The 10,960-nt window shown below is 50.9% G+C and overlaps 1 protein-coding gene across 1 annotated transcript; it reads left to right on the plus strand.

Moving 5' to 3' along the window:
- The first annotated feature begins 5,308 nt into the window (after positions 1-5,308).
- On the plus strand, positions 5,309-10,695 carry LOC137143179 (transmembrane protein 121-like). The gene is made up of 2 exons (XM_067532824.1): positions 5,309-5,981; positions 9,457-10,695. The coding sequence occupies exon 2, from the start codon at positions 9,458-9,460 to the stop codon at positions 10,379-10,381; it is 924 nt and encodes a 307-aa protein (XP_067388925.1). The 5' UTR covers positions 5,309-5,981; position 9,457; the 3' UTR covers positions 10,382-10,695.
- The last annotated feature ends 265 nt before the right edge of the window (positions 10,696-10,960 follow it).

Consider the following 10,960-nt stretch of genomic DNA (forward strand, 5'->3'; position numbering starts at 1 on the left):
TATACTGGCTGGCTAAGACAGATTCTTATTGGACCAAAAGGAATAGGAAAGACAATACCTAAGGTGGGGAAGGAAAAGGACACAGGGATGGGTGACACCGTCTCACATCGCAAGATTCAGCTGGCACCAGCAGAAGTGGTGCTGTTATCTGGATTCCTCTCTCTGGCCCGGACATCTCTTGGGATCAGGGGGACAAAGGTCCATTTTGGTTTAGGTGGAGCCCATCCTTCCTGTATAAGCTCCTTCTTTCTCAAAAGATTCCCCAGTTCCTACTAAATCTAAAGCCTCCTCCCTAGACCCTTGTCTCATCCATGCACTGTGACCCTGAAGTTCTGCCTTTTTAACTGGCCCTGCCAATGGAACTGGAGGAATTTCAGACAATGCTACCGTGGAGGTCCTGGACTTTCATCTCTTACCTAGCAGCCTAAATTTGGCCTCCCAGATCTCTCTCCTATCCTTCCCTATATCATTGGTACCTACACATAGCATGACCACTGGTTCCTCCCCGGCACTGTACATAAGCCTGTCTAGATGTCTTGAGTGGTCCACAACCTTCGCATCCAGCAGGCAAGTCACCATGCGGTTCTCCCGGTTGTCGCAAAGCCAGCTATCTATGTTTCTAGTGATCCAAACCCCCATTACTATTACCTGGCTCTTCCTAATAACAGGGATTCTCTCTCCCAGCGAGGTATTCTCAGGGTGAGAGGACACCATGACATCATCTGGAAGGAGGGTCCCAACCATGGAATCGTTTCTCTCCGCTCCTGTTTGATGTTCTCCTTCCCTGAAACTTTCATCCTCCTCAACAGCACACAGGCTGTCAGATTGTCAGATCTACTGGGACAATTTGGATGATTAGAGTGGTACAATCCCTGGTTATAAATTGCTCAGGAAGGCCGGGGGGTGGGGGGGCGGCATTCTACATTGAAGGCAACATTATCTGCTTCAAAGTTATCTGATAACTCAGAACCATGCGATCTTGAATGTTAATTGGGTGTATCTGGCTCTCTCACTCCCTTGAAAAACTCCTGTTTGCAGCTCCTGTTTGCTAGCTCCAACGTAATAAGAGGGTGGTAAGGAGACAAAGGCAGTACAAGGCAGTACAAACTCAGGGCGTCACAACCTCATTAACCTGACGTGATGAAGAATGTGCAGAGATTTTTCAATTGCTTCTAACCCAATGCTGGGTAACAAGCAAGAGGAATTTGAAATTCTCACTGATGAGAAGAAATCTGATGCAGCTGACACTCCTGAAACCTACTGGGATAATTTGCATGATTAGAGTGGTACAATCCCTGGTTATAAACTGTTCAGGAAGGACAGGGAAAGTAAGGGGGGGGGCATTCTACATTGAAGGCAACATTACCTGCTTCAAAGTTATTGATAACTCAGAACCACGCGATCTTGAATGTACATGGGTCATGTGCTAACTTACAAAGTCCAGACAGGGGTACGGGTGGGGATCTGTTGCAGACTGCTGAATCACACCAGAGCGCAGAATGAGTTATTCCTTCAGCAACGGTCTTTAATATGTGGAAATAAAAACTGTGTTGTTATGGGGGATTTCAGCTGGGAGTCATATGCTGGAGGTCTCAATAAAACATCATTAGAGTTTCTAAAAAGTATGGATGCTAAGTTTCTGACACAAAAGGTATTGCATCCAACACAAGGTTACTCTATTTTGGACCTCATTATGACAGATAAAGATGAATTAGTCCCTGGGATGGAAGTTTGTGGTTGCCTAGGAACCAGTGATCATGACCTGATTACATTCAATATGCCAAACAAAGGACAGTCCCAACCAGTAACACATATTCTTGGTACTTCAAAAGGCTAATTTCCAAAGCTAAGGAAAATGAGGACTGAAACATCAGATTGAAAAATGCAAATGAAAATTGGGAGTTCTTGAAGTGGAGATCATGCGATGGCCAAAAAGCCATGATTCTACCATCCAGAAAGAGCATAACTTTGGCTAAAAGCCCAGCCTGAGTCAGTGGCAAAGTGAAGGCAGCAATTAGAAATAAAAAAGCAATACATAACAAATGGGAAAAGGGGGAAACTGATAGCAATCAATATAAATTAGAAGTTATGAAGTGTAGAAAATGGATAAGGGAAGCTAAAGCCCTCAGGGAAAAATCCATGGCTGGCAGGACTAAGGGTAATAAGAAGATATTTTTAAGTATCTTAGGAGCAAAGGAAATCCAAGCAATGGTATAAGCCCATTACTAGATGGAGAAGATAATATTGTTAATAATGATGCAGAAAAGGAAGAAGTATTCAATAAATATTTCTATTCTGTATCTGGAAAGAAGCAGAATAATGTACTCATATCACATGAGGATGATGAAGTTCTTTCCAGCCCATTATCAGAAGGCCTGGATAACTTGCACCCATGAGTCTTTAAAAAGTTGGTCAGGTTCAACTTTTTCAGGTCAACTTTTATTTAGACAGCATTTCTTAAATCAGATGTTTTATTCTTAACCAATCAACAATGTATTAATTCACCCAGAATCACATTAGCAAATCATCAGTTCTTCAATCAAGTATAGACACAGTCAGTGTTCTAGGCATGCACTGAATGCACCAATACAGTCTTGCAAGCAAGTGTCATGGAGTAGGATTGAGGCTCAGCAGATACAGCTTTATGTTCTACAGAACAACTGGTGAGGAAAAGAAAGCAGAAGAAATAGAGCATTACGTTGATACTAACAGCACAAAGTTGTTTCTTTACTCCACTTATGGCCCATCGAAATTGGGACCAGCACCACCAAAGAGTTCAGATGGTTCCACCTTATTCCAGGACAGAAGCAGCATCTCAGAAAGATGGGTGCAGCATTTTAATGAGATATTCCACCATCCCTCTCTTTTCAACTCACAGAGACAAGGAGAACTAAGCCAGCACCCTAGACATGAAGAAATAGCCTCATTACCTACAGTTGAGGAACCACAAAAAGTTATTAAACAAATGAAGTCAGGTAAATCACCAGGCAAAGACAACATTGTGATGCTAGCAAACCAGGTGCCAACTCTGGTCAGAAGTACAGACCAATTCACTTGTGTGTTAGTATAGATTAGGGTGACCAGATGTCCCAGTTTTATAGGGACAGTCCTGATATTCAGGACCTTGTCTTACATTTGCTATCTGGTCACCTTAATATAGATCAAAGTGTTAAATGTATAAGTGTGTATTCAGAGGTTTAAACTTCATGAAACTAGCAGAATGTTATTTGTATTGTTTTCACTTATCTGTTCCTGCCATAATGTAATAGCGAACATTTACATAGTAAATATCCCTGTAACTAAATAACTCATCAGACATCAAAGAAGCCATGGGGAATGCTAATGAAGGGCTTTAGCAGAAAAGGCTAATTTCAAAGCAAGTGGCCATTACGCCTGGTGGCCAGAGGTCAGAGACTCAAAGTGCATCCCTCTCTCATCCTCGTCAAAGGGAAAGCCCAGATGGGTAGAAAGACAGTCAGCTTGTCTTCTGTCGGAAGAAACTATAAATATGGATTCAAAGAAGGATCCTGTATTTGTGGACTGTTTGGACGCTTACAGGGAAGTGTACTGGATGCAAAGCAGAGATCCCCAGAGGCAATCTGGAGTCTTTTGGGAAACTGGCAGTTTATTACATCACTGCCATCATTTTGGAGTTTCAAAATGTGATTCACTTGTATATGTATTTTACGTGCTTTAACTTCTCAATAACTCTCATTCTTTTTTCTTAGCTAATAAACCTGTAGTTAGTTTAAAGAATTGGCTGCCAGAGCTGTCTTTGGGGTAAGATCTGAAGTCCCAATGGATCTGGAGTAAGTGACTGGTTTCTTAGGATTGGGAGAAACCTGATGTGGTGTGATTTTTTTGTTTTAATAACCTTTTATCACACAGTTCAGTTTGTCTGGATGGCAAGATAGACTGGAACGTCTAAGGGGACTGTCCGTGACTTCATGATAAGACTGATATAGTGATCCAGGAGTTTACATTTGGTACTGGCTCAGTGAAATCTAATTAAAGAATATACCACCACTTTGGGGTGTCTGCCCTTGTTTTCTGACAGTCTGCTGTGAGATCGGCACTCACAGTTGGGAGCCACTCCAGACAGCATGATACACATACCAGCTGAAATTTTTAAACATGCAGGCCCTCAAACTGTTAACTATCTACATTAACTTATTAACAATATCTGGTAACCTGAGAAAATTCCTGAGGATTTCAAAGATGAAATCATAAGCTATGTCTACACTACAGACCTTACAGTGGCATAGCTGTACCGCCGCAACTGCACCGCTATAAGGTCTCACGTGCAGTCACTCTATGCTGATGGGAGAGAGCTCTCCAGCTGGCATAATTAAACCAGCCCCAACGAGCAGCGGTAGCGATGTTGGCAGGAGGACATCTCCCGCCGACATAGTGCTGTCACACCGGAGCTTTTGTTGGTGAAACTTATGTTGGTCAGAAACATGTTTTTTTCACACCCCTAATAAACAAAAGTGCTAGTGAAGGCAAAGCCCAAATGACACTATACAAAAATAAAGACAACAAATCTGACTGTGACAACTACCAGGGTATCTTCCTGCTATCTGTGGTGGTAAATCCTCGCTCATATTTTACTCAATCATCTTGTTGAAACATTATCAGAGAAGCTTCTACCTGAGACCCAAAGTAGCCCCTGGGATCCTACACAACATGTGGCGCACCTCATCCAGGGCGCTAAATGTCCTAGTAACAGCTATGTGGGTGAAACCAGACAATTGCTCCGCTCTCGCATGAGCTCACACAGAAAAATGATAAAAAGACAAAAAAAAAAAAACTTTCACCTGCGGGTGAACACTTATCTCAAAGGGACAGATCATTCTATACCTGACCTCTCAGTCCCCAGCCTCAAAGGAAACCTGACGACACCTTCAAAAGACGACCCCAGGAGCTTAAATCCATATCTTTGCTAGACACTAAATATTATGGACAGAACAGAGACACTGGGCTTATCGCTTTACAACCATCTATAACCCACTAACCACCCCGAGCTTTTTTTTTTCTCTCTCTCTCTCTCTATCCTTTTCCCCTATGGCTGGAAAGGTGTGCAGGGGCCACTTCACTTTGAAAGGCCCCTTGAAATATGTGCTAACAACTTCTGCTCCTCCATCTGTCCCCCCTTGTGTTCAGCTGGCAGGGATCCTCTGCTCTGAGGACATCTCCCACTTCCCAGACTCTGCTCGGGGCGGGCTAGGCTCTCTCGCCAACCGACAGAAGGAAAGCCTCTCACCCTCCCCCGGCCGGTCTCTCCAATGTCCTGGGACCAGCCCGGCTACCTGCCTGCGGCGTTGTGTATGCTGGCGGGTCTGTCTGCGGACCCTACACAGGGGCATTTATCTGCCCGCCTCTGTCCAGGGCGGCGCTAGTGGAGAGCCAGACCCAGACCTAGACCCAGCTGTGCTGCTCCCGGCTCGGCCCCGCTCCCTCTAGCAGGATCAGTCACCCCCCGCCGCCGCCTCTCCGGCCCAGCCCAGCCCAACCGCGCCGCGCGGGGGAGCCGCGCCTGGCCGGGCCGGGCTGCGGGAGGCGCTGGCCGAGCTATGAGCGGCCGGCGGGGGACTCGGAGCCCCGGAGACCGTGGCGAGCCGCGGGCAGCGAGAGGCGAACCCGGCCGCTGAGCTCCGCGGGGCCAGCGCGCAGGCGGCCGGGCCCGGGCCCCGGGGTCGGGCATGGACCTCGCAGCGCCGCGACCGCTCCCCCAGCCCCGGCGCCGGGCTCCTGCGGGCTCCCGCTGCAGGGAGAGCCCCGGAGCCGCCAGCCGCTGCCTGCCCGTGCCCCGAGGGGCCCGGAGCCCCGGCAATCGCCCGAGCCCTGCGGAGCGGGCAGCGCCCGGCTCTGGCCGTCCGGACCCGGACCCGGACCCGAACTGGGAGCAGGCGCGGGCCGCCCGGGCGAAGCGGCATCGTGGCGGCGGGCCGCGGAGAGGGGCCGCCGGAGACCAGCGCTAGGTAAAGACCGGGCAGCTCCCCCTTCTCCCCGGAGCGAGGCCGGCCCGGCACATGCTGGTGGGGCCCGGCTGGGGGTTCCCCCCTTGCAGGCTCGTGGCCGGGGCCTGGCTGACTCCACAGGCCCTGGAAACAAGGAGCCAGGACAGGGGGTCCCTGGGGTGCTGGCAGATCAGCCCTCTGGGCTGGTGCCCCCCGGTGCAGACAGGCCCTGTGGGGTGGCTGGGGGCTGGCAGCTGGCATTCCCCCGCTGGGCTGGCCACACCAAGGCGGGCAGGGGCCCTGTCCCACTGGGTGCGTGCACCACATGGAGGGGAAATAGGGGGATGTACGAAGCCTTGTCCAAGCTAGCCCGGGTTGGCTATTTGGCACTAGTACAGCAGCGTGTCCCCTGGCATGGGCAGTCCTAAATCTGACGGGGTTAGCGGCAGCTAGTGAGATGCTGGATCGGCCCTCGTGGCCTGGGCGGTTTGCACCAGCAGTGGGGGGACATCCAGGAGCCAGGACCAAAGAGGTGGATTGGGGCACCAGGACTATAGGCCCAGGGGCTTGAGAACTGGTAGACACAGTGAGGTCCAGAGCACTGGTGCGGCTGGGTTCTGTGTGGGCAGGCGCTGAGGCCATGGCCAGAAGAGAGGCGTAAACTGACGCATATGAGAGCTGGACAAGGACAGGACAGGCCCTGCCGTCCGTTCTCCAGGGCTGTGGCCAAGCGGATTTGTAATGCCCCAAGCACTGGGGGCCCTCCGTGGGAAGACCCCTCTCTGCAGCAGGGGTTCTGTCTAGGGTTCTATTTCTCCTCCATCCAACGCCCACAGCACCTCCCTCCTTGCTTAGCTGAGCCCAGACAGAATGAACTCTTTTAACCCTTTAGTCCCTGGTCATGCTGTTGCTCTTCTCTGAATTCCCTCCAGTTGTCAGCGTTTTTCTGGGAGTGCGCTACCTGGAATAGGACGCGCTGGGCCTGGCCTGGCCCTGGCTGTGCATTCATGGTCTGCCCCCTGCTCTGCGAGATGATGCCTGTGGGTCTGCTGCCATGCTGCATTTCCAGCTGGGGCCTGGGCTGATGGCCCCTGTCACTCCCAGGACTCTGTCTTGGCCCACCATTGGTACCCCTAGTTCAGCTCCTCCAGAGGCAGTGCTAAGGTGGCAGCCGTGGGTGTTTACCCACGTGTTGTCTAACCCGGCTGGGAGCAGGCCTGCCTGGCATGGTGGCCTCCGTGTCGGAAGGCCATTGGGGCTGCCCCCCAGTGCTGGGGGTGAAGGGAAAGCAGAAGGAGAAAGGCTAGTGTAAGCAAGAGCGTGGGGGCTCTCAGCTGTTCTGACTCCCCCATTGGTTCCTCCCATTGACTGGGGACGGCTTAGCTTGTTCTCTCCAGCTGGGGTAGCTGCATCCATCCCAGATGGAAGTTTACCATTGCAAATTTGACTGTGCCCCATTGGGTATATGCATTATGACGCAGCCTTTAGCTGCATGATCACAAGTTATTTTTCTCTGTGCACAGGCGCTCAGCAGGATTTTAACTTGGGACCGTCAGAGCCCCAGCAGAGACCTCTGCCAGGGCGCAGTGTGGGTCAGTGTGCTGTGCCCATAGCATCCATAGCCTCAGACTGTCCCAGGCTTAGTCACCAGCCATGCTGGTTAGCAGGGGGCTTTGATGCCTCCACCGGGACAAACGCTCTCCTCCTCCTGTCTCAGCCATGGTGCTGGCTTCTCTCCAGAGCAGCTGCGGAGCAGCAGCAGTTAGGATCCTGGCTCTGCTCCTCCTCTTTTCCCCATGAAGCAAGCAGCAGCAGCTGCACGAGTGCTGTGCCCAGGCCAGAAAGAGAGACAGAAGGGGTATGTGTAGCATGCTCTGCAAGTATGGAGGATGAGCAGGGAAGAGCTTCCCTGCCCCAGCAGTCAAGGAATCTAAATCAGTAAGCTAAAACACAGGGCCCAGGTAACAGCACCCTGGATCTGCATGTGAGTTGTTGCTCCAGCTTTCTCTGTGCACAGCGAGATAGGTCTGGGCACAGGAGATATTTATCCAACCAAAAGCCACTTGAATGTCACATGGCAAAGTGACACTACAAGACATTTATCAAATAACATGGCCTCACCCCTTCACGTTCACGCATGTTAAAGAATAGTAAATTGTGCTGACAGGTCAGACTAGATGATCATATTGGTCCCTTCTGACCTTAAAGTCTATGAGTCTATAAGGCTTCAGAACAAAATAAGGGCAAGTGGGTGCTCCTGTGAGGGTCATTTTAGGACACAGAAACCTGAGGACATAACAGCTGCACTGGAGCGCAGGGTGTAACAGGGTTTGTATTTAAAGCCAGGTCTCTACTTGAACAAAAATTTGACAATGGGCTCTTTTCATTGTAGCAGACAAAGGTCTAACAAGATCCAATGGCTGGAAGTTGAAACTAGAGAAATTCAGACTGGAAATAAGGTTACATTTTTACTATGAGGATAATTAACCATGGGAGCAATTTACCAAGGGTTATGGTGGATTCTCCATCACTGACAATTAGGGCTGTCAGTGAGTCGTAGTTAACGCAAGCGATTAACACAAAACAAGTTAATCACATTGAAAAAAAATAGTTGCGATTAATCGCAGTTTTCATCGCACTGTTATTAATAACAGAATACCCATTTACATTTATTATACATATTTTTGGATGTTTTTCTACATTTTCAAATACATCGATTTCAGTTACAACACAGAATACAATGTGTACAGTGCTCACATTATAGTATTATTTTTTATTACCTACATAGTAGAACCTCCGAGTTACCAACACCTCTGGAATGGAGGTTGTTTGTAACTCTGAAATATTGGTAATTCCGAACAAAATGTTATGGTGGTTCTTTCAAAAGAGTACAACTGAACATTAACTTAATATAGCTCTGACACACTACTATGCAGAAGAAAAATGCTGGTCTCCCTTTTTTTTCCCCAAGTATTTTACCTTTAACAGTACTGTACAAAGTTTGCTTTTTCTTTTTCCCTCTGCGGCTGCCTGATTGTGCACTTCTGGTTCCAAATGAGGTGTGTGGTTGACTGGTCAGTTCGTAACTCTGGTGTTCATAACGCTGAGGTTCTGCTGTATTTGCACTGTAAAAAAGAGCAACAAAAGAAACTGGGAGGAAATGGGGGACCTGGCACAGGGATGCTCTTGGGAGAGGGGCAGAGGGTGGGTTGGGAGAGGTACGACGGGAGGAAGTGGGGGACCTGGAACAGGGATGTTCTTGGGGAAGGGGCAGGAGGAGGAAGTGGGAACTTCCAGTGTTCTTACCTGCCAGGGACCAGCTGGCCCTGCCACAGCTCTTGTACCGTTGCGCTGCCCACAGCTGGCTGGGAGAGAGGTGGAAGGAAGGAACGGGCGGCCCACCACGCTGGGGGAGATTTGACCCCCACCCACCCAAAACAAAGGGAGCCCTACAGCAGAGTTGCTGCCTGACTGACCCATGTTTTCCTCCTTCCAGGATGGTTCCCCCACCGTCCATCAACAAGCCCCACATCTGCCTCTCCACAGTCCTCATCATGAGCAGCTTGGTGCTGATGGATGCCTATCTGGTGGAGCAGAACCAGGGCTCCAGGAAACTGGGCATCTGCATCATGGTCTCGGTGGGTGATGTCTGCTTCCTGGTGGTGCTCCGGTACATGGCGGTCTGGGTTGGGGCCGAGGTGAGGACAGCCAAGCGCGGCTATGCCATGATCCTCTGGTTCCTGTACATCTTCGTGTTGGAGATCAAGGTCTACTTCATTTACCAGAACTACAAGGCTGACCGGAAGAGCCTGGACCTTCTGGCGCGCAAGGCCCTGACCCTGCTGCTGTCCATCTGCATCCCAGCTCTCTATGTGCTGCTGGTGGCCACCGAGCACATGGACTACGTCCGGACATTCAAGAAGAAGGAGGACCTCCGCAACCGCCTCTTCTGGGTCATCGTCGACATGCTGGACGTGCTGGACATTCAGGCCAACCTGTGGGAGCCCCAGAAGAAAGGGCTGCCCCTCTGGGCCGAGGGCCTGATGTTCTTCTACTGCTACATTTTGCTCTTGACCCTCCCTTGCGTCTCCCTGTGTGAGATCAGCATGCAAGGGTTCAACATCGTGCCACACCGGATGATGCTCTACCCCATGCTGAGCTTGCTCACCATCAACATTGCCACCATCTTCATCCGGGGCAGCAACATGGTCTTCTTCAGGGACGCCCGGGTCTCGGGCATCTTCATGGGCAAGAACGTGCTGGCCATCGCGCTGAAGCTCTGCATGTTTGTGCAGCACCAGAAGCAGCTGCACCACATGCCGGTGGCAGTCAGCGCCGAGCTCCAGCACAAGTCCGCGCCCCGGCCAAAATCCCAGAACCAGACACCTGGCCCTGCGGCGCTGGCCCAGGAGAACACGTGACCTGTGGTGGGCACCGCAGACGGGTGCCCAGAGTAACATGTCTGTTTTGGGTTGGAGCCTAACGATGGCAGATTCCCGGTGCCTGCTGAGCCCCCGTCCCATGCTGGTTCCTCTAGGGAGTCGGGGAGCGACCCCTCCTGGCCTCGCACGGACAGACTGACCGTTCACCCACATCCCGCTGAGCACGGGGCTTGGGAACGGTCACTTCCGTGGTGGCACGGGGCCTTGGCACTGGAGCGGATGGGGGCCAGCCCCTGAGGCCAGCTGGTGGTCACCGTGGAGATGCTGCCAGAGGGAACAGGCTGCGCCAGGTGACAGGGATGTATTCATTGTATTCATTCCTTTAATTGCTGGTGTGTCACGGCGCGATGGCTCTGGGATGGGCTGGGGGCTGGCTGGGAATGTTCCGGGGAGGGAGGAGGGTTCAGTCTGCATGCGCTCCCTGCGCAACCACACTGTGTGGTTGGAGGCAGGTGAGGAGTCTTTCCAGTGGTGCCAGGTGGGCACCCGTTCTGCCCTTGATTGTTTCTTTCTCATCGGACAATCTCTCTGCACGCCCACCTTCTCCCTCCATGGGCT

Source organism: Emydura macquarii, unplaced genomic scaffold (genome assembly GCF_026122565.2).
Source record: "Emydura macquarii macquarii isolate MOO-44397 ecotype Brisbane River unplaced genomic scaffold, CSIRO-AGI_Emac_v2 contig_3305, whole genome shotgun sequence".
NCBI lineage: Eukaryota > Metazoa > Chordata > Testudines > Chelidae > Emydura > Emydura macquarii.